Source organism: Syngnathus typhle, linkage group LG4, assembly GCF_033458585.1.
Source record: "Syngnathus typhle isolate RoL2023-S1 ecotype Sweden linkage group LG4, RoL_Styp_1.0, whole genome shotgun sequence".
Lineage (NCBI taxonomy): Eukaryota > Metazoa > Chordata > Actinopteri > Syngnathiformes > Syngnathidae > Syngnathus > Syngnathus typhle.
The window spans coordinates 19,226,138-19,250,635 of NC_083741.1; the positions used below are offsets into that span (position 1 = coordinate 19,226,138).

The 24,498-nt window shown below is 39.8% G+C and overlaps 1 protein-coding gene across 3 annotated transcripts; it reads right to left on the reverse strand.

Moving 5' to 3' along the window:
* Positions 1 to 843: 843 nt before the first annotated feature.
* Positions 844 to 24,171, reverse strand: slc6a2 (solute carrier family 6 member 2). 3 transcript variants are annotated; one of them, XM_061277537.1, is made up of 15 exons: positions 24,013 to 24,171; positions 19,068 to 19,476; positions 16,594 to 16,725; positions 14,328 to 14,565; positions 11,604 to 11,742; positions 11,390 to 11,524; positions 10,219 to 10,322; positions 9,418 to 9,542; positions 9,217 to 9,329; positions 8,433 to 8,561; positions 7,495 to 7,594; positions 5,821 to 5,921; positions 3,472 to 3,639; positions 2,679 to 2,750; positions 844 to 2,587 (listed from the first exon to the last, which is right to left on the reverse strand). In XM_061277537.1, exons 2-15 carry the CDS (start codon positions 19,363 to 19,365, stop codon positions 2,564 to 2,566), a joined length of 1,878 nt encoding a protein of 625 aa, XP_061133521.1. In that variant the 5' UTR covers positions 19,366 to 19,476; positions 24,013 to 24,171; the 3' UTR covers positions 844 to 2,563. The 3 variants fall into 3 exon arrangements, with proteins under 3 accessions (XP_061133521.1, XP_061133519.1, XP_061133520.1); XM_061277535.1 differs by lacking the exon at positions 24,013 to 24,171 and adding an exon at positions 19,757 to 19,884; XM_061277536.1 differs by lacking the exon at positions 24,013 to 24,171 and adding an exon at positions 19,749 to 19,869.
* Positions 24,172 to 24,498: the final 327 nt, after the last annotated feature.

Consider the following 24,498-nt stretch of genomic DNA (forward strand, 5'->3'; position numbering starts at 1 on the left):
TGTCATTTGTTCCATGTATTTTGGTTGTTCAAAGTAATTATATATTTTATTGTTGTTATTAAACTTTAAATGTGTCTTCTATTTATTATATACGATCTCGTCTAGTCTATTATCGTATTGCATCGTATCATATCGTGTTCTGTGGTTACCATAAAAAAAAATCCTTACTGGTAAACTCCACTGAGCTTGAGTTTTGCTGACACAGCAACCAGCAGAAGGCACCACAATGAGAGAGATGAGTTCCTGAAAATTGGATCAATCGGATGGAACAAGCGGTCACAATGGAGAAGGATGTTAAAGAACAAGCCTGCTTTGGCCCAATCACATTAGGCTGCCAATTAAGACTGGCTGCGCATCGACTTCGATCGGCTTAACACATTTGGCTAAAGTTGAAGCTGTTTTGACCTTTGTGAAGCCAAACGGCGACATCAAGAAAATGATTGGCCAATCAGAAGGCTTCAAAGTTTCTATATGGATATGCATTCTGCTTTTATTTTTCATGACAAATTTAGAAATATCTTGAAAATTCTTCTACCTGTGTACAATCACGACTTTATATTATACGTCTTCAGTGAATTTTACGACAAAGCTGAGGTGCGTCAATTAAAGAATAAATGTGCGGGAGTGGAGATTGTAAGCCTTATAATAGTAGGAAAAGGTCAGTCTGATGAAAGCCCACACAGAAGTGCAGCGAACTGAAAAAAAGGAGGCACAGCACAGTCATCCGTTACGAAAGGCCCAGTCAGCAACAGAACAAAACATCATGGCAAGTTCCTGTTGCCGGGAATGAGGTGACTGGACCTTTTATTAAGTATATAAAAACAACCTAAAATGGCAGTCAGGTGAGTGTAGAAGAAATACTTTATTATGATCGTGTGACTATGTCTTCATAGATATTTGCAACTCACGTTCAACAGGACATCATAGGATATTTTTATTATTATTATACACACTATTTTTGTAAACATAGTCCAGGAAAGTCCATATTCCATAGTCCAGGATTACGCTGAAGAATAGTTTTGATTTTTTTTTTAAATATTAGCTACACATCAAACACACATGATATGATATTTAGGACATTTGAAATACTTTACATTCACATTTTGTTATAAACCATTTTGATTAATAGAAGATTAGATATAACAAAAGAATATATCTTTATATCTTATGTATTCCACATATAATTGGATTTTTATACATATATTTTTTTTTTTTACTCTGTGGCTTCAGTTTTTTTCATAAAGTCAGCTTTAAAAAAATAAATCAAAATAATAAAACAAGCAGATTAAATTTCATCATGGCACTTGTATGGCAGTTAAAAGAAGAAATTGAAGATGCGTGTGACGATCCAGCATACTAATAACAGGGTCTTCAAACTACGGATCGGGGGTCCAAAATGGGCATTTTTTTGGGTGGGATTTGGATACTTTTTCAAAATTATTTTATTAATCACACAGTTTTTGATTCATGGTGACTAATGACGATGAACAGTACAGTAGTGTTACGGTTATACTTGATCTGACAATTTATGCACATTTCGGTACGGTCGCCTATGTTTGGTGGTCAACCCTGCTTGACGGGAACTTAAAAAGCCCAACGTACATTCGCCTCTCTCTTGTACAGCCTCACAGGCGTGGAACAACACACAAAAGCATTACAAGTACAAAGATGTGTTGGAGCCTCAATGAAAAATCAATAATTATGTTACAAGAATCAAGTCCGTATTGCAAGTTTTGGGGGGGGGGGGAAAGGGCTAACTAGAATGAGATGTTATATATATTTTTTATGTATGAGAATATTATTCCATTTCCGGAGAATAAAATTTAATTTTGTTTAGAATAAAATGTCCCGGCAAAGGGAAAAATATGGGAAATCAAAATTCATAATTTGGGAATGATCAAGAAATGTTTTTCTTCATGTCCTTCATCTTGCAATCTTACAACTATTTATCATAGACAATTTGTATTCTTGTAGCATAAATATATATATATATTTATTTTCAGAGAGGCCTTAAGACTCCTTTATTGAAATTTTTTTTAAACAGATATCACCATTTATTAATTTATTCTGCTAAGTCTTCACCTTCTTTTTTTTTACTCTTTGGAGTTCCGCATGTATATTACCTACGTATATGTATACATGTATATCAAACCGCTCCCAAAAAGCACAAACAATAGTTTCCTACTCGAATAAGGCACAGATAAGCCCCCCCACCACAAAAAAAAATGCAAATATGGTAACTTAAATAAGAACAACAATAACATTCATGAGGCCGAAAAAGGCAACAAAAAGCGTGTCGTCTGTCAACTTTTGGTTTTGATTCAGTGTCTTGCAGGAGATAACAGTCAAGATTCCTGAAGTTGATTCGAATGATACTAAACATTGTCTACAAGTACGTGTTTAATGACGTGAAACTACTTTTGGACTACTTTCATATTAAGTGCTTGACAAAAAAAACAAAAAAAAACTAGCTGAGTAACAGGAGTGATACAACTGGGTTTAAAAAAAAGGCCCCTCTTGTCTTGCGATGGCGAGAATCCACAAATGATTCTCAGGGTATTCATCAAATGGCCAACCAGTGCCTGAGCTGGGAAACGGAAAAAAAAACAATTCGTTGGGGATGTTTGCGGGAGAATTCCAAACAATGGCAGATATTTCCAGGCAAAAAAACTACTTACTTTAAACTGCCGTATGTTTCCCTCTGCTACCAAGTGATGTTCGTGTTCGGGAGTGATGCAATAGGCTATTTTCTGCAAAACAATCACAATGTATAGTGGCTGCTCAAGCTGTCAGCATCACAGAAACATTTATTTTTGATACGTGTCACTAAAATTTCATTTACCTCTAATATTACAAGGAAGAAAATACAGTATGCTAAAATTACAATTATATTCTCCATCATTTCTTATGTAGAAATTGTATTTGAAATCCAATAAAAGTGAGGTCTAAACAGACTTCTGAAGATTATTTTACTGGCTCAAAAGGAATGCAATCAATCCTTCTCGTGCAACATTTGTGCTGGGATCTTCAAACATTCTCATTATCGCGAATGGTGGATGCATTTGAAAGCTGATTGGTGGGTTGATAGGGAGAGGAAATGACACCTCAGAGAAGCAGAGAAGCAACGTTTTCAGTGCAGAATGACAACAGGAAGTGCCAATGAGGATGCCGGCCGCATTTACGGCAGTGTGACGCTGACACAGAACGGATGAAGACAACTTTCCGGTACTTTGATGATTGCCATCGTCAATTTTTGAAGGCTTCAATCCGAAAGCGAACTAAAATCATTTGGACGTATTTTTCAACGGGGAACATCCCCAGCAGCTTCAAAGCGTAGGCGCAAGAGCAATTAAGCTTGCTTCCGTGATGTAACATCTTTTGTAAACGGGTTTTATCACTATCTAAATATCACACTAATTGCCCCCATATGTGTTTATGACTATTTAGCTTGATGAAATGAGTTTCACTGACCTCTCTGAAGGTTCCTGGCACACTGCAAAACTTGTACACAGCGTAGATGGGTACACACAGCATGGAGGACATGGCCACGCCCCATCCCAACACGTTGGACCAATGGGGGAAGACATAATCGTCATACTTGAGGCCTGATGAGTTCACCGCGCTGGCTATGACTACAAACTGCAGAGGGAATGACGAGAATTTGTCAAGTGTTGTCACCAGTGGAAATATGACTACATTTTTCAAATCCCGCCATGCTGAGCTTTGATAACACCCTAAATCGAATTAAATTCCATATCGGCTGCCGTATTGACTGCCATATGGCTGTTAATCATGGACCGGGAGCTCATTCCTGGCGTTAGCTGACAGTCACAAGTGCATATTTCAAGGGAAAAGAAACTAAAGTGAAGACAAAGATTGGCACATTCTGTATTTACTGATTTATGTAACTTAGTAATTGAAGTTAAAAAGATGCCAGTCATGTTAGCTCCCACAGCAATTGTTGCGGTGGAGTGCTACCGGCCAACTCCAGAGTAAAAGTCCAGAGTAAACACAACAAAAATAAGATAAAATAAAATAATATCGGCTATACAGTCATTAAAAAGTACAGTATCTGTGTAAAGCATGCTTCAGGTAGCTGAGTTCATATGACCCTTTTTTCAGTGCTTCAACAATCGTGTCCACTTGTTGCGAAGAGCTTTTGTCTTCTACCGCGTTTTTGGACCTTTGAAGGTCGAGGGGGATAAATGAGTTATGAACGCGCTGGAGCTGCACTGTGTCTGCCTGAGCCAAGTTGGCTCGGGGACAGAGGTGGGGGCTGTAATACTGTTGTGTGTTTACCTGGGCATTGTCAAGGTGTTAAGTGCATTAGACAGAAGACTGGCCAGAGCTGTCCTGGTGTGTACATTAGTGTCGGCTGTGGTTTGATTCCAATGACGTTCTTCATATACAACAGCGTGACTTGGAAAATCATTGAATCACTGAAGAATGTACCAAACCATCTACCCAAGGTCTTCAAAGGGATAGCGGTACATAGTAATACGTAGATTAGTATTACCCAGTGGCTAATATATTACCCGTATATTAGCTAAAGTAAACGCGCGCAATAGCGTTAGCTTAAACGGCGTCGGAGCTAAATAGTCTTTGGTCTAAATAAATGGAGTATGTTCCCAATTCTCGGGGGGATTTGTTTGAACCCTTTTTCTTCGTCTCTCCAAAGAAGAGTTAGGGGAAGGGGGAAGATACATTTTTAGGGTTAAGAGGAAGGAATTGGATAGGGCCATAGTGACAACCATCAGTCGACCTGCTTCTGATTGGGACGATTACTACTTTCTTGAATGAGTTTTGGCAGGTTATGTTTAGGACGCCTGAAAAACAATTTTCAGTTAAAGTAGTGGCTTATAGTCCAGAAATTGCGGTACATTCAATATTTATAATAACAGGAATGTTATTTCTTTGGATTCACAATGGAGTGCTGAGTTTTGATTCAGACTTTAATGGAACCATTTTGATTTATCTTCATAGCAATTCTTGCTATCTATTTTGGATATATAACTTTCTCATGGCTGGCTTTGCATGAACTTTTCTTTGTTGGAAAAGACATTCTTCTAAAACCTCCCCGGAGGGAATAAATACTTAGGGGATACGATATCTGTTGATATTCTTTTGATATGATGAACAACACAACACAAAGAAAAACTAAACACCAGTTTATTTTGGTGTGGGGTTGTTACATTTGGAGTCCAATCGGTGCCAGGAAAAGTTTTCGTGAAGTACAAAAACGATGGGTGGTAGTTGGGGGGACAAAGAAAACTAAATATTGAAGTTATCATAGCATTCATTTCTGGACAAAGTGTTGTTTTACCGAAGGAGGCAACGTGATGTGAGCTTCACTTTTTAATGTGCTACAATGCTTTCATTATTGTCTATAAATCATTCGACAACAAGAGAAGAGTTTACGCGTCGTCTTCTTGAGAGTCAAGAGACTCTCTGGGCACCAACAAATGAAACAGTAGTTATATAGTTCTCATAATTCCTACAGTCATCCACTTTCTACAGCACTTGTCCTCACTAGGCTGGAGCCATATTTTGGTCGATTCCACGTATCTTGAAAAGTATTCATCTCAGTGTTTTGCCCTGTTTCCGCCCTAAAATGTAAAATTTTGAGGCTAGCTAAAACAGGAAAGTTCAGTTTCTCTCCTCGCTGCTCATTGCAATATGGCTTCAATATTACAGTAGTGATAAGAATCGCAGTGAGACATCTCAACTGTAGCTATAAAATAAATTAAATTTGAAAATTTTGGGTTAGGTTTCAAAATGATAAACGACCAGATCTCACTGAAATTGAACGAGTTCTCTTACCAACAGAAAAGCAGGGCTGACAAACTTCCAGCACAGTCTCCAGTAAAGTCCCGGCTTGAAGCCCATCATCCGCTCAATATCTTCACTGAAGCGGTCCACGCCTGAAAGAAGATGATACTTTATTGTCCTAGCTAACTTCTGTGCTCCCAGCAGGCAACCCTCAAAGCCACCCCAGATGTGATCTAAGCTGACATGATGGATTTGGCACATGGTTGCTAATAATCAAGTCCTTATAAAATATTCTTTGTTCTGATTTTACTTGGCTTTACCGCCCATCTCCTACTTCTAGATTTGAACATCTCACCTGGTAATCATCATAGCCATGAAAAATATGATAATCTATAACCTGTGGAACTCTATTTGAAAATAATATTTTGGGATATTGTCTAAGTCAAACTAAACAACTGAGATATTTTGGTTTCACAACAGTATACATCCTGTTATGACTGGAGATGTGTCATGTGGCTGTGTGTTCGGAATTAACTTTACTTGGAAAGCCCTCCCTATGTGTCCATTATTAAAACTCGTTCAAGGTCCAATTTTTATCCTTTGGTTTTCGACTGACTTTACTGATATTAACACTTAATACATAATTTGTGGTTTAATTGACTGTTTTCACTGTCTTTTTTGTTGTCCCATTATTATATGTAAAGTGCTATGTTACAGCTCCAGCTGTTGTTGAATGTGCACCATAAATAAAATTGTATCATATTGTATTTTGCTATACAGACCGAAATGTCAGGAAAAGCTTACAAGAACATGAGAGATTTACTTTGTTTAGTTAGTTAGATGTTTTTTTTTCTGACAACTGTGTGCTGAGTCACTTTTAACACGAGTTGGAACATGATTGTTTAATTTGGAACACAGCCAAATTATCTTTAATAATTTATGTACACTTATGCAATCACGTCTCAGTCGTTTTGCTTATCTTTGACTTCTTGAATTTTTTTCCCACAAATGAGTAGTCGTAATTTTCATATCATAAAACTCTGACATTTGAATGGGTGTGTGTTGACTTCATAGCCACTGGGTACGGTTTATTAATTCACACTTTATGTCTGGTATTTTGACTTGCATTCTTTCATCTACTTGGAGGATCGAAGAACTGAAAATAAATAAATAAATGAAATAACTGAAATTTACTGTTACATCTGCATCAAAATCGACAATTTCCAAACCCAATTAAAGAACAAGGATTTGTAATCAGGCAATAGAAAATGGCAATTTCCTTTCTAATTTCTATTAAGGACCCCCATTAAATCTTTTGTTGTGTATTGCTAGGCCACACCTGAAGGGTCACGCAAAGGTGAACAACTCAATATAAAAAAGCTGATTATAGCTAATTGGAAAAAAGCAAGAGTAGCAAATTTAAAACAGCTTATTGGATTAGATTGTTATGTAATTATAGAATCAACACAAATTGACGAGTAATATTTCTGACATCATTCACAGCAGTTCTTGACAACCCGCATCAAATCATCGCAATCAAGTCTATTCATTTACAGGTAAACACAATTTGTGCAGCTCTTGAACGTCACCTTTCATTAAAAGGATAAAACACTTTGTTGTTGTTTCCATCGGCACTCGCGGTCGGAATTTCCGCCCGTTTTAATTAACAAGACAGATGACGCGGTGAGGTCGTTCTTAAAGCGGGGCGACAACACAATTCCATACCGTAAAACCACGACACGCCGATGGCCTCGATCAGCACAGCGAAGAGAATGGATGTCCCGGCGGCATACTTATCCAAAAGAGTCAGCACGTAGATTCCCCCCTAAAGGGATAAAGAATATATATTCAGTCTTTTTCTTTAAAGATCAAATTATTATTATTATCATTTACAAGCGAGTCCTCAGTGGTGCTTGTCAGAAGTCGTTTTAGTGAGTGGGGACTTTATCTGTATCTTACTTTCCAAATCTTATGTGAATGAAGAAGCAGGAGGAATATATTAGCTTACTTTTCTAATCATTTGACTGATTTCTTTAACAGAAGCCAAATAATTAATTTTGTTACCATTGGAAGGCTTACAGAAGTCGGTGTGGGGGGGAATGGGAAAACTGATCTTGCATCCTGAATGCCTTTTTCATTAAACACTCACCGGTTCATCAGAGTTCGTCTTTTGATCGCTCCCTTGAAGGAGCTCCTTTGACATTTCTAGTTCTCAAGAGATATGCCGAGTTTTTATTCAAGTCGCCATGACAAGTTTGGTTTTCCGTGTTTTGATACATGGCTGAAGCCAGCAAATTCTCATGGATAATCAATAACAAATGGGTAAATGTTGATATATTAATCTTAAAAAAAAAGCATTTTGGCTGCTCTCAGAATATTAACAGGGATTGACACTATTCATTTCCTCACTTTCGGGTTTCCATTGAGGTTTCAAAATGGGGTGAGAGCTTCAAGTCTGGGCAGAATTTTTTAAAATTATTATTATTATCATACATTTTATTATCCCTTTAGGAATCTCAAAGTGCTAAAAGAAATTCCAAAATCAAAGATGAGGTATGGTTTCATATTCGGGTTCTGAATTGAAACATTGTTAGGTTCCACTGAAAGCAACAGCAACAATACATTTTGTTTATTTAGGTGATGATGAACCTTGTGATACTCACGTTAGTGACGCAAAGCAGCGCAAACAGGAAAGTGCAAAAGACCGTGGCGAAGGTGAACAGCTTCCTGTGCCTTTTGAGGATCTTGTGGTCATCTGTCAGGCCCGTGATGACGGCCTCCATGCCACCCATCTGATGAATAAAACACGCAGCACTTTATACTTTGACCTGAACTTAATGCAGGCGAAGGGTAGGGACAAAAAAACAGATCCTGGGTCAGTATTTACTTGTGTTGCCGATCGTCCAGAGCAAAAAAATGAAGAAAACAATGAACAGTTTACTTTAAATCTAATATGAGTTGCATGCATGCTTTTATTATTATATTAGCTAAACTAGCTAAACTATGCATGCTTTTATTATTACATTAGCTAAACTAGCTAAAGCTGAATCAACAGTGCACCTAAAACATTTTCTTGACCGTCTCCAGACATTAAAAGTGAATTTCACACCATTCTTTCAAATATTAAAGATTATTTGACAGACTAATTAATTATTATGCCCATCCCAAATGCTCTTGACATTTTGAGATCAAAAAACAAACAAGACATTCCACCAACTTTGACATTTAAATGAAGTGCTGGAATGATGGATGAATTATCAAAAGTGTTTCCACAGCTGCTTTGGGTTAGTTTTATCAGTCATTTCGTAGTAAACAAGATTTGCTTCCTTCCAGATAGCCTTTAATACACATAACTGAGATACAGATTTACAGGGCTGCAACAATTATTCTTATAACTGCTTAATTTGTTCACATCACATCCATTTTGAGTTCTTGGTCGGGACTCACCGAACTGTCGATGCCAAGAGTCAGCAGCATGATGAAGAACACAATAGCCCAAAACGTTGAGCCTGGGAGGGTAGAAATGGCCTCTGGGTAGATGATGAACACCAATCCTGCACCTGTTTGTGCACAAGCAAACATGTGAAAACACGATGCATAGACTAAGGCGCATCCCCTCTGATAATACAGCTTGATGCATTTATTCACCCTCGGTCGCCACGTCCTCTATTTTCACCCCGTGTTTGAACGCCATGTAGCCCAACACCGAGAAAATAGCAAACCCTGAGAAGAAACTGGTGACGCAGTTGACAGTGCTGGTCAACAGAGCATCCCTGGAGAGACAAAACATCCATAAATATTATTATAAATAAAGTCCAAACAATGTCAATCTGTTTTAAACTTTCTACTTTAAAAGTGTCTTTCATTCCAATGGTTAGGTGTCTCCAATCAAGTCCGTTTATTTTGGAAAAGTAAAATTATATCTTCATAAATAATTTTGACCCGCAGCTGGGAACACAGATTGGTTCCAAGAGCAATGTTGGCTGCAATGCCGACACACCCATCAAACGGAGGTTTAAAAAATGTAAATTTATCAAAAAGAGGTCTCCCCTGAAATCTCCCCCTTACACTATTAGCAAGGCAAAATAAAAAAAACGCAAAGGAGAGGGGGGGGGGGGGGAGGCAGTCGCTCATTTGCATAAAACAAGCTCAAAACCATGATTTCAACCAGAGTGTTAAAAAATGAAGTGTTTAATAATTCGTCTATTTTGAAATTGTGATTTAGGGTGAGAGGCCGGTCGCCTGTCAATCGCAGCAAACAACTATTGGCACGTCTATTCACACCTTTGGGTGATTTAAGCGTCATCAAGCCAATCTAAAATATTTTTTTGGCATGTGGGAGGAAATACAGGGAGAACATAAAAACATTTGACAGGCTGACCTGAGACCAGATTCAAACCCAGAACCTCACGCCTGTGAGGCAGTTGTGCTTCCCGCTATTGTGCTTACCTGTAACAGTTATTGTCAAATTTGTTGTAGCTAGCAAAGGCAATGAGCACCCCGAATCCTGCGCCGAGGGAGTAAAATATCTGCGTGGCTGCATCGATCCACACCTAATGGAAAATGAAAACAACGCAAGACAGCTTTTTATTGGCTCGCCAATTTAAATAAATAACACATTCCATCAAAAAATAAAAACACACAGAAAATAATCCTCAAAAATATTTCTATTATTTCTGGTGAAAAGAAAATCAATTTGAAATTTGAACCAATGAAAACATATTTGGGTGACAAAACAAAAAGTATTTTTCTGCTTACAAAGATTCATGTGGTAATGAGTATCACTGTCCCACAAGTCAATTCAATTTTTCCAAGAAAAGTTTTTTTTTTCTCTAGTCAGCCCAGCGAGCGAGAGATTTTATCTGCAGTATTTAATTGGAGATTTCGCTTTTATTATCCCCGAGGTCTTGATTCAGGACCAAACAACTTTGATTAAGTCAGAAGGAAAGGGTCTCTACAGACTGTACTCAACAAATAGGAATACATAAGAAAATACAATCAAATTTTGTGGGAAAAAAAAAACAATTATGCAATAAATTTTCTGTAGAGACTTTTTAATGGTTTTCTAAATTTGTGTCTTAGACCACCTGTAAATATTGTGCCATGATGAATGAAGATATACTTTTTGTTTGTTTGCATAGCTTCGCTGTTTCTCTAGACTACCAGCTCGCCGATCAAGGGTAAAATCAAACCACAAGTAAATCTTTTATCTGCCTAATTTGGGTAATCTGTCTTTGAATGAGCTGTCTGAATGTCTGGCCCCACTGTTACGTAACTTTGGGTTTGCCGGTAGTTATACAGTATATGCTGGCTGGCTTGATGTTTGTCACTATTGGTCAAAATATTTGTCATTAAGGTTGAGAACATGTCAAATCTGGCCCTTTTTAAAACTGTCCCACCACGCATTTATGTTATCAAGACTGCTGAGATAATTGTTGCATTAAGTTTTTTTCCAAATGCATTTAGTATTTTCAAATTCCTTTTCAATACATATATTAAATAATTGTTTTATTAATTAGATTTCTATTCATTTTATAAGATCTTAAAAATAAAATAAACATCTTAATCCAATTTGCCTGTGCCACCAATAAAGATTTCAGATTTGTCTTTTTTTGCTGACCTCCAGATTGTTGAGCCTCTTAAAGTCGATGTGCAGGTAGGCCCGAATGCCATCCATGGAGCCCGGTAAGGTTACTCCTCGAATGAGAAGCACAAACAGGACCACGTAGGGCATGGTTGCCGTTATGTACACCACCTGAAGGAAAACCAGGACATATTTTAAAACTGAACCGTGCAGTAGTACGGTAAGATTAAAATGAAGTGGGCTCGAATACCTTCCCTGAGGACTTGACGCCTTTCCATAGGCTGAAGTAGAGGATGAAAACCACCACCACCAGGCACAATGACAACTCCCAGCGAGGGAGGCCCAGATCCTCGATGCCTCTGCTCTCGTGGAGATGCAGCACGCCGCGTCTGGATTTTCAATTTTCAATGAGATGTTTCACAAGACGCCTTAAGTGGCAACAAATTGCTTCAGACACAATCCAAATCATTGTAAAATTCTTTCCAGAAGGAAGCTATCAAAACCATCTCCGGCTTCTTTCCCTTAAGTGGAAACTCCAGATTTCCTTCTTGGAAAGATTGAAACCATGCATATATGGAGAGATATAAATTTAGTCAACTATATGTGGATGATATACTGTCTGCCAAGATACTTTATGTTGTTGAATACGTATTTAACTACCACACAATATGCCTCTTAACTCATGATAAATATGAAATACTATGAAACATATGGTCTTGATTGCACAATAGCAGATACTTGGAATATATTTCAGGTATAATCTGTTTTATCCATGAGATACATTCTTGGCCAATTATAAGATTTTTAGCTGGAAATATAGCCGATTACACAGTGGGAAAAATGGGGAGATGGAATTTAGCTCCATTTTTTTTTATATACTAATATATAAGACATCAACTGTTGTAGAAGTATTGAAATGAAAGGTCATTTTGACTGCAATGTACTGAATGTATCATTATTAAATGCCGTTTGCGCCAGGAGTCATATCTCTTACGATAACATATATCTTCTAACGCTACTCGCACATCAGAAGATGTTCTGACTTGGAAAAAGACACTGAAATCAATCAATAAAGATTTTGACCCCAGTTGACACGATCGCTCTCTGTTGACATCTTTGCGTGTTTTCAAGAGGAGGGAGTCAAACTGTAGTGGAAATCTCTTCCCTTCTTTATCTCTGAAGGACAAATACCTCAAAGTATATTAAGGATTTGATAACTCCCCCAAAATAGTCTTATCATGACAGGATAACACCGGTTTCTACCCTCGACAGACAGAAACGTTCAAGATGAAGACATAACAGAAGCACGGGCGCCAAAGACGGTCCGTCGAGATGTACAGCACCGAGGCCCCGACTGTTTTTGACCTCAATATATTTTCTTCTGTTTGTTTCCCGTCCTCTAGATTTAATTGAGTCAGCATGTGATGCGGTCCTGATAACCGACGAAACCCAACACAACAACCGAGCACAAACAAGCAGAACGACATCCAGGCGGACTGTGAGTCCACTTTTATGTGGCCTTATCAGAGAGCTGATTATATATTCAAAGGGTTTTTTTGTGTTTGGGGGGGAGGAGGACTTCTGGGAGCCAGATAGCCACTAGAGGACACAGACTCATTTGGAATGATGAATGCGCAGCCTACGCTCTGACCTGGACGCAGTGTGTCGGTGTTGCAATGCCCCAAGGCCTCCTTGTCCAGCCGATAGCGTTGATAGCGTGCGGCTTGTAAACGCTCGCTGGTAACATCAATTCAAGTCCCTTTGGCCCAGTTACTCTCAGCACATTTTCTCTTATCATCACACAGTGATCCGGTTCTGCTGCTGCGCTCGCTTCTCAATGATGCCATTGAATCGGTTGTATACTGCCTTGTCTTTTGCGGTGATTACAGAACAACGGAACAAGAACGGAGTCTTCAAACGAAACGTTGGAGGGAGTTAAGCGAAAACAGAAATGAGATGTTCTAGCTAATTTGACTGAGATTAATCAATCTGATGATGGCTTTGTTGTTGCCATAAGGCTTTTTGGGGGGGGGGGGGGGGGGGGGGGAATAACAACTCTTGTCTTTCATAATCAGATCAACCTCATTTGGATGAGGGTTAACCATCTGGGTTTCATTATTAACCCAAGACAAGTGAAAATGATGACCTCTTCAGAAGGTTATTCATAAAGTATATCAGTGATATTAATATCGAGTCATTTCAGGCCAAGGCTGAGACGAATGACTAGAGAAAAAAAATGCTCGAGGCAAACAGAAGGAAGGAAGTTGTATTACAAAATGTCTTGATAAAATTGATGATAGCAACGCATCCAGGCTCTAAAGTAGCAAAGCAGTCCCGAAATATGATGCACCTCTCTGCCATACATCACAGTTGGCGCTGTGCTTTGCTTTCGCCACACTTAGATTTAGTTTTTTCTTTCCAAATGACACAACTTTGGTTGGAAATTTCAGATATTCATTGTGTCCTCTGATGACATCTGTTCTTGTTTAATGTTTGACTTATTATTATCCACAGAGATGTTCTGATGTGCCAAGCTTTTTTGTAAGTCTATCTGATTCTGTCTTGTTATTTTTTTTAATTTGTTAGGAAATCTGTGCTGCGCTATTTACAGGACGACAACTTATGGGGCAAGTTACGGTGCTGAATCTTTTATCTCAAGTTTACATTAAACTGTTTCTCCTCACAATTTTTAATTTTCCTTTCATTATGAGTTTTTTTGCCAATAATGTTTTTGCCATTGCATCCCGAGTATCACGATATCTAAAGTTATGTAAACATATAAGTCAGAGTCGGAGTTTTACAAGAGAACACAAATCACCTTGAGATGACACTAATTCAATTGACAGCACCATAAAATGGTGACCTCATGAAAGAAGACTGAATTGCTCCCTGCAAACGCTTGTCAAAGAACAAGCTTGTTCCAAAGAATGATTTTAGTTTCCTCAAAATAGCACAACATTAAAAAGTCACTCACTCGTAGTATTCTGCTGCCGGGGTGATCTTATACTTGGCATACGAGGTACCGTTGCCCAAGACCGAGCTGTTGAAGGCCTTGGGGTCGGTGCAGTTGGGGCTGTTCCAAGGGTTGTCGCATTTGAGCCACGGCAGCTCACGGGTCATGGAGGAGAACAGGTAGTAGAGTGACCAGGCGATGATTACGTTGTAGTAGAAGCCCACGTAAAGGGCGATGATGATCACGCTGTAGCCTACGCCTGTGGGGCAAGGTAAGTTTGTTGGATTGGTCCAAGTGTAGTTAGTTCCTTGACTTTATTTTTAGGACAAGCAAAAGTCTGGCACGAGGCACGGTCTAATCTGTGCAGGGGCAGGCTAGATTTTGTTTTGGTATTTACACAGACACACGCATCTTAGTCCGGTTTGCGTAATCGTCACATAGCCAAACTGCCAATAGATGCTGCTTGTCTCATTTTTTGTAAAATTGTTGAAAAGATGATGTAAAGTTGGCTATAGATGTTTGGTGTTATTCACACCACATTGTTTCCTGAAATATGGTATAAATATGAAACGTATTTGTTAAAAAAAAGTCTAAATGTTTTGTGAAAGAATTAAATAAAAAACAAAACAGGACTGCAAATAGATCCAAACAAGACTCAAGAGTAATTGAAGCGTTAGGCAACTTTGTGTTAAGTTCCACATCCCGTAGGATGAGGCCGTACCTGCAGATGCTCCTCATCTAAACATAGTGACTTTCCTGACGTCCGCTACTAGACATGAAGGCAAAAACACGGTGGGCTGGTTGTCACGGTTCTGATAATAACAGGAACTGAAAATAAGCAGCGGTCCCGGTCAATCCGCTGTCTGGCGTTAAGCTCAAAACACATGGCTGGAAATGAACACTGGTCACGCAACATTTACCGTATTTTCCGCCCTATAAGGCGCACCTAAAAACCTAAAATTTTATCAAAAGTCAACAGTGCGCCTTATAGTCCGGTGCGCCTTATATATAGATCAAGTGATGAATTTGTTGATCCAGACTGGTTGTACACAGTGCTCTGCCAAAATGTTTTAGTACGTTTTAGTACGACTAGTAAATTACAAGGTCGCATCGCTTCCCAGCATTACGGTAACTGTAGTCAGGGGGCGTCACCGAATAGCTGTTGTACCCGCGAGGCTATTTCATTTCAAAATAGGCTGCTCCGTTAATGTTTCGAGTAAATCTACGGATCGATATGGAAGGGAAACATAGGTAAGTGGTACCAATGCGTTAGATCGAACTTTAGTCAGTTCTGATCATTTTATAGGAGCTCGTTTGAGAGACGCGATTGTTTACATTTTGCTGAGGCTCATGGGAGATTGCGAGCTGAGGGTCATGTTTTTTTGCGGATGGCTAATGCTATAACGATAGCTGCTATGCGCGCGAGGCTATTTCAGGTCAAAATAGGCTACTCTGTTCATGTTTCGAGTAAATCTACGGATCGATATGGAAGGGAAACATAGGTAAGTAGTACCAATGCGTTAGATCGAACTTTAGTCAGTTCTGATCATTTTATAGGAGCTCGTTTGAGAAACGCGATTGGTTATTGGCTAGTGGGTGCATACCGCAACCCTAGTCAACCTCAGTTTGTTGCAGTAAAGCTTCTATTTTATGCGCCTTATAGTCCGGTGCGCCTTATATATGGACAAAGTTTTAAAATGGGCCGTTCATTGAAGGTGCGCCTTATACCCCGGTGCGCCTAATAGGGCGGAAAGTACGGTACATGTTTTTGCCATTTGTCACAAAGGAACCTTTTAAAAATGGGGGAGTCGTATTTTGTTATCCTCCGTCAACAAGGAGCCTGCTACTTGTAAAAAGATATCAAACCTGACAAGCATAAATGTATCGCTTTACAATTTTTTTTTCCCATGTTGAGCAGAAGCCTTTGCCTTTGTCAAGAGTTTAAAAAAAATGGTACAGTCCTGTTTTCTTTATGAACCAGGAAGTAACCTGATTGACAAAATGATGGCCAAAAAATGCTTTGTAAAAGTTTCACATGAGTTGATTTTTCAAAATTTTATTTTTTGCATCACAATGGAACCTTATATTTTTATCAAAGTGAAAAATATGGTGCAGCCCAGTTTGGTGGAGGTGCCTGTGTTCTCATGAGGGCAAATCTAGTTTACTCTCATTTTCTTTCTAAACTTTTGTATCATTATTATTGTCCATCTCTTTGAAAAGCAAAAGTCAAAGTAAATAACAGGACGATTATGAGTGAGCATAGTGTGTGGTGCAAATTCCAGTTCACCTTTAAAGATGGGGCAGATCTTCCACACGGTGGCCGCCCCCTCCCTTGTGTACTGGCCCAAAGCCAGTTCCATGTAGAACAATGGCATCCCCGCAATGACCAAGAAAAGAATGTAGGGGATCAAAAAAGCTCCTGAAAAAAGCAAAACAGAAATAATTGCATTGGGGGGGGAAAGACAATCAAGTGAGCATAGCACCCTGTGGATGTGTGACATAACGACGTGGAAATGTCACAGTGATTTGGTGGACAATAGAATTAAGGAAATAACGGAACAAGGCCATTCGTGATAATTAGAGGCAACAGGTTGATGTTAGAATGAGCTGGATGTGCTTGTATGTTGGAGAGGTGACCATCTTGACATTCTGGGAACGTCAACATGCGTGCGTGCAAGCAGGAAATGCACAACGCGGCACAACAAGGAAATGATCTCCAGTAATTGGATTTTCCCTCACGTTGCAAACGACACATTATGTAGAGTAATAAATAGCTTTTTGCCGCGGGCTAATATGATTGACAGTCCGGTGGCGGAGCTGAGTACTCTTGGGGGCCACACACACATCATGCTGCCCCCACCCTACCCGATGCAAAGTTGTCAATGTTGAGTCGAGGTAGAAAGAGAAGCACGACGTGTCATTAATGATGAACTTTTAATGGCTCACCCAGCAGCTTTAAGGCTCACTTTTTAACACGCCAATGACTACCTGCAATTAAATCAATAGCTGTCTGTCATTCTAGCTACTGTAGGTCCCATTGGTATCTATCTATCTATCTATCTATCTATCTATCTATCTATCTATCTATCTATCTATCTATCTATCTATCTATCTATCTATCTATCTATCTATCTATCTATCTGTCTGTCTGTCTGTCTGTCTGTCTGTCTGTCTGTCTGTCTGTCTGTCTGTCTGTCTGTCTGTCTGTCTGTCTGTCTGTCTGTCTGTCTGTCTGTCTGTCTGTCTGTCTGTCTGTCCATTTATTTACCACCCATCCATACGTAAGTCTGTCTGTCTGTCCGTACATCAGTCTGTCAAATCAAACCTCTTTATGTCCATTTTTATGCCTTCCTGTTTGCCTTTAAAGACTAAAAGCCGCTCTCTGTCCATTCATCTTTCCTCCATCTGCAGGTCTACTTGTCTGTCTGTCGATCCCAATTATTCAACATTTTTTAAACAGTCTAAGTTGTTTTTTGTCCAGAAGAAAAAAATACACCACCACGTATCTGCGCCAAACCACCATGTACGGCAACTTTTATTTTTATAGGCAAAGTTTTTGCTTTTAGTAAAAGAGATTGTGATACAAGAAAACAGTGAAGCTGTAAAGCCGTCAATCTCGCTCGCGCAGCACGGAGAAACAAATCCTCTTCAGAATTTGAAGCCAACAAAAACAAAGCTTGGTGTTCAACAGGAGGCACATGTCGCTGGTTAAAGATATTTTAAGACATAATGGCCTGAATAAAACACACGCTCAATCCTTCAAGGTGCTTCTCTCTTTCCACTATTTGTTGAGTGAACTGTTTTTATAAGGCAAGCAAAAACCTACAGCATGTACGTTATCATGAGGTGTATATTGCTTGTACGGATTCCTCTTTCCGTCTCACTGCTCATCAATGCCTGAAATGTGAAAATCAACAAGCTGATTGTGAATATTCAGCACCCACATGAGTACATGAGGGTTTGTGTCATGGCTATCACGGAAACATGGCGGGACAACAAGTCTGGTGAGGTGGGACCCCCCTCAGCGTCTCTTCCTACATTCACTTAGAAGACCCGTGGGGGCGGGGTCTGTTTGCTCATCCGGAACAAGTGGTGTCTACAGTGGGAGTGGAGGTGACTGAAATGCTGTGCGTCTCCCTTCAGCCTGCCCAAAGAGTTCCCTCGGATATCGTTCACTACTAAGCACTCAACACTTTTGCAAAAACAGACTGGCGAGAAAGACTAAAAGCATTGTATGGAATGATACACACAGCTCGGCATGTTATTTGAAACTCTTGTCGACCCCCCTGACCAAGAACAGATCCAAATTCTCTTTTGTACCGCAAGCCATGAAAGGATGATTTTTGTTTCCTACGTTATTTCTATTATTGTTATCCATGGATTTTCAATTTGAGTGTTTTACAGGGGGTTATTGTATTAAGAAAAATTACAGTTATGCATCACTAAACGGAATCATTAGTTTTAAATCACTGAAATTGAGTCAAAGTACATTTGGCAAAACGTACTGAAGCACATACTTGATAAAGATGATAAATTATTTCCACTTACATTCCTGAACGTCATTATTAGTTTTAACACACAAACCGAAAGAGTGCGTATTAATGTCAAACAGCCAGCCACGTCTCTATTTGATGACAGGTGCCCTAAGAATTTTTAAATCACTGTGTATGCAAACTCATCATTTGGAAATTAATTTCTGCACCAGATCAGCCCATGGTGCACTATTTATCAATTGCATGCATGGAAAGAGTATGTACTCACCCCCTCCGTTTTTGTAGCACAGGTAAGGGAATCTCCAAACATTCGCCAAGTCGACCGCGAAGCCAATGACCGAGAGCAGAAAGTCAATTTTCTTGCCCCACAACTCCCGCTCCTCCCCGGTGTTGGACCCTGGCAGCCCCGGGGATTGACTGGGCGCTGGAGCGATTGACGAGCTGGTGTACTGCACGCCGTTCTGGTCCTTGACCAACAAGAGCTCGACCTCCTTTTTTTCCACGTTGCATTGTTTGAGCGGGGCGACCGACGAGAGCTTGTTCTCGGGTACAACCTGGATGTTCATCTTTGGAGGGGTGCGCTCTCACGGTCCACTCGGCGCGGTGTGCGGGCGGTGTGCGAGCGGGCGGGTGCTCTCCACGGGGAAAAAAGCCGGCGACACCTTCGCGTACATGGGCTGCGAAGGGCAAAGGAGGTGGGGTAAGGTTAAATCACCGTGCGTAAAAGTTGCGCCATTACGCACGGAGAAAAATACACTTTGCGAGTCTTGTCATTTATAGCTTCTCCTACATACTTTTACAGGACACACATGAATCAATATTCAATAAAGAACTTTTTAATTGCACCAAAACAAGCTACTCAATTCATAAAATCATCCAGAAAAATGTCTCGTAAAGTTTTTGGGGTAAGCCAATAAAAGGTTCGATCGGCGTAAAAGCACGTACGTACGTACGTACTTGGTAACTTAAGTACAAGTCTCCATGACCCGGTGTCGGTCTGCTCTGGATGCGTCTGAAGGGAGCTGGCCCATCCTGAAGAAACTTTTAAGACTCGCCTTCATCCAACCAGAGACGCTAATAAAAAAGAGGGCTGTTTTTTTTTTAACCGGGTTCCCCATCCACGTGATGGGCCATAATTGGCCACTTTGTCTGCACTTTCAACTGGATGCGTTTTTTCTTGAGTTTATTTATTTTGTTGTTGTGCATGAAGAGCTCAAGTTCTCATGAATGCATCATGTGCACTCTGTCAACTCTCTACATTTATTTAGTATAATAAAAGGCCAATGGAAACAAGTCTTTCCCGCTGAACCATATCGCCCTGTCACGTGCACCCAACCTAGAAAGTCAAAAACAATTATTATTTTAAATTATGGTCTTATTAATTGGGTCCTGAACATTTCTATTTACCTTGGCCAGTCCAGGTTTCCACTCCTTGGATTCTAATCATGCCCCCCAGTGTTGACAGGAGGGGCAAATGTCGGCATAGCCCCCCCCACCACACACACACCGCCTCCCTCGCGCAACCCCAAGGACCCTCATTACTGCCCCCTACAGTGTAGGCTTTTCATGCCATTAATTCAGTATATAATTTAATCAAAAAGTAAATCAATTTATTTTGGCACGAATAGTGATCCAAAGATAACGCAACAAAAAGAAAAATGGTTGGTCATTTATTTTATAGAGTGCTTGCTTGAGAAACCAAAAGCAGGGAGGCAGGAATGCAGATTGTACTGAACCAAGATATTTATTTACACAAAAAAAAAAGAAAGAAAACTACTGAGAAAAGCTTCTTTAGGAAAAAAAAAAAAATTGTGGTTAATTTTGTGGGTAATCAAATGGTGTAACCCAATCATGGTGCACTAGCTGAAATTCTAATGATTTGGACAGTTTAAATGAAAGTTTTTTTCACGATTAATTAAGCATAAAAAAATAAATACCCATTCATTTGCTAACCGATTACCTGTTGATTAATCGTTGCCATTCTACTCTTCACAAACTCCCATAGATGCTTCCAACTTTGGTCCTAAACACGATCTTAAAATATTACAACTAAGTTTAGGTAAGGATACAAACACAAATACAGCCTTCGCAAAAAATTGTTTGTATCAGAGTTTTTACTTTGAGTTGTCATTTATCATTACACAAATTCCAACTCCAATTTTGCATGCAAGTAAACTTGCAAAAAAATAATGTTTACATTATCTGTTTCTTCTCTGCACTAAAGTGATCAAATTAGGGTTTTTCTAAGAAGCAGTAAAAGCATTGTGTTCCACACGTAATTCAATTGCACATCAGCTTTTGCCAGGGGGAATGATTTCTATTAGATATGCTTGATCAGTTCATCCCATTAAAGTCAATGACTGTCCTCTTTGCTCTTCGGGGGGTTTGTTTTATAAAAGCCTAATAGGCTCGGTTGTTGTGTTGTGTGGAGATTGATTAACTGCAGTGAAGAGGAGCAGGTAACAAGAAAAGAAGATGACTTCTGTTTGTTTGGCATATTGTGCATCTGGCAGCAGGCATCGGGGTGCAACTCCGACTGGACTGCGCTGACTGAACCCGTAACATTTTCCCGTTGCTGCTTTAAAAGTCAAGTTGATTTCAACTCATCCTTACCTCGATCGCACTCCTCGGTCTGTCTGTCCCGTTCTTAAGGTTTAGTCGCTTGGCTTGTTGACCTTCAAGATGAGAAGGTAATGAAACGAGACGTAGCCTCGCAGAAGTCACACCATGAACCTCTGGTGCATCCAGCTACAGTCACAACCTTCTGCCTTTTACCGTATTGACCCACATCGTGCGTGAGGAGTATCCTTACTTGCACGCAAAAGAGGATTTTGGAGTGTCTGTGGGATTTTATACTCCATACATGGAGAAGCTACTTCCTCTCAAGTATTGGCGTTCTTTCCCAGACTATTCAGATAATTAACTCAGAATCCTTGAGAGATGACGATTGAGAGCGAACACATTTTTCCCAATCGTTGATTGTTCTGGATATTGACTAAAAGGTGCGTTGGGAGAATTTTGTCCGCCAAACCGATCTTCCTTGGATATCTGTTGAGATCAAGTCCAGATCTTGGTCATGGTAGTCCATAAGGGGGAGTTGAAAATGTGCATTAGAATAAAGTTGTAGATAAAGAAATGTAATTTCACTTTTATGGCGGATGCGACTGGTACTCCAGAGCGACTTTTAGTCCGAAAAATACGGTACTGATTGCACCTATTATCATAAATTTGCAAATGTTAATCTAATATTTCATTTATGTTCTATTGCATGCATTTTTGGATTCTTGGGATTTTTCATTTGAGGATTTAATGCTAACAGTCAGTAGTTGTGATTGAATTTGTGTGCCTTTTTACATAATATTTAGTTTACGTAACCTGCCAACGTTAAAAGCAAGGTAAGCCAAATTGTGATTTACCGTTTCACGCTGCCAATACACATAACCACTGATGAGTCCGTTGATGCCCTTCGTCCAAAGAACAAGTGAACCAATCAAACAATTGTGAACCACCCAAAGCACAGGGGCAAGAAAATAAACCTCTTGTGCAGCTAGCACCGTCACACCACTGACGTTTCATGCGGATCTGCCCTGCCCGAGACCTTCACTGTTTGGACAAGCCATCACGCAGGAAATGGGGAACAATCACTTCACTGAGAGAATTATGTTGGGAGAGAATCAACAAGGTGTCATCTGGCACGATAAGGAAACCTAACAATGAGGTCTGGAGGAACTCCCTGATGAGCCCTACCAAACAGTTGCCAGAGACCAAGACCTCAGGAGTAAAGGGGGATTTTCATGAGGCCTGTGTTCTAAATTGGACACAAAATAATAATATTAAAACACGGCACACTGGCTTTTGCCTTCGGGGGACAAAAAAAAGGAAACTGGCATTAATTCCAGGGAGAGATGATCCCTGGATGTCATCGACATTTATTGACAAAGCGTTGGTAAGCTAATGAGGTATGCTAAATTGCTAGGCTTGATTGTAACCTGCTAAAACAAGCACTTTGGTACCAAAGGTAGCACTAAACCAGTCAAAGTTCATTTACAATGGTGTGAACAGCTTGCCCTACAAAACCTGCTACATTTGCTTGCCATTCACAGGCTATAAACATCAAAGTTGATCAAATTTGCTAACAAGCTGCTAATCTCTGAGGTGACATGCAAACAGAAAGTAAACAATATTACCCTAAACTTGTCGGCATGTTGATACGGTTTGCATTACAAACATCAACCCAGGATTTTCCTATCATGTTTATATTACATAAAAAGATCTTTAACAACTCTATGACAATATTTTACATGCATATGCTCAGCTAATATTAGCAAAATGTTTTTATGGATTTCGTTAACGTCTGTGCGTGTTTTAGAGACTTCATCCTGTTTTCATAAAAAAGAATGATCCATTCCAAGGACATAGAGCACATATAATAACAGTTTGTTCCTGTTCCTGCAACTTTCCCTTGAAAATACCCACCCTAGTGGAATGTAATGTTTTCATGATGACATCCTGATTTTATATCATAATGCAGTTAAACCTCCCAAAATTTACTTCACACTTTTTCAGTTCACTACTAATAATAAATCTTAAACATCAGCCTTTCCTTCCCCTGCAACATCCTGACAGAGAGCTGCCACACCCACTTGAGACGTCTCACTGAGCTCAAGTCTTGATGTGAAACTTTTGAAGCCTCTTCTTACTGAATTCCAAATTGTGCCACTTTTGACATTTCATTTGAAAATCAGTATATCGTATTTTCGGGACTATAAGGCGCACCTAAAAACCTAAAATCTTCTCAAAAGCCGACAGTGCGCCTTATAGTCCAGTGCGCCTTATACATGGACTAAATTCCTAAATTCAAACTGGCCCGAAGCATTGTGTCATGAAATCAAGCATAAGTGGCCTGCTGAAGACTATGAATCATGAATCAAAAAGACTATGGATCATTATTTTGTGATTATAAAGTCATTTGTTGCATCTGAAGTTGAAATAAAAAAGATAAAATGGAGAATGATTTGATTTGGATTAAAAATCTGACATAATGCATTAATGGTGCGCCTTCTAGTCCGGTGCGCCTTATATAATGATTACGTTTTAAAATGGGCCATTCATCGAAGGTGCGCCTTACAGTCCGGTGCGCCTTATAGTCCGGAAATTACGGTTAATGAATTCTAGTGCTTAGCAAAAACTTAACAATCCCTATTTCTTCTGACCTTTACTCGCCGGGCCGGCCCATTGTCTTCGCCATGCGTTCGATACCCGTGTGCGGCGTGGGCTCCTAACTGAGGCTGCATGCTTGCTCAGCCAGGTCCTGCCACCAAATCACATTAGTGGGTGCATATCTCCCACAATCTGCTGCGACAGGATCAGCCCCCAGGCGCTGCTGAAATGGATACAGCAATATACAATGTAAGAGGGAGGATGGCTAAGGGTGTGCGTATGTGCGCCTGCATGCGTGTTAGTGAGAGGGTGGGGGTAGGGTGGGGGGGCACACAGGACCAAGTGACCAGCGTCTTTAAAAGGGACAAGAGGCACGTGCCTCCATTGATCTCATCATCTTGGATCCAAATGAAATGAGACGCTTTGAAAAGGTTAAATCCAATTGAAGGGTGGAATTCACAAGTTTGTTTTAGCGGTGGGGCTTTTAATAAAGCCGCCAGCCCCAAAATCATTTATCTCGCTGGTGCACGTGCAAAGGA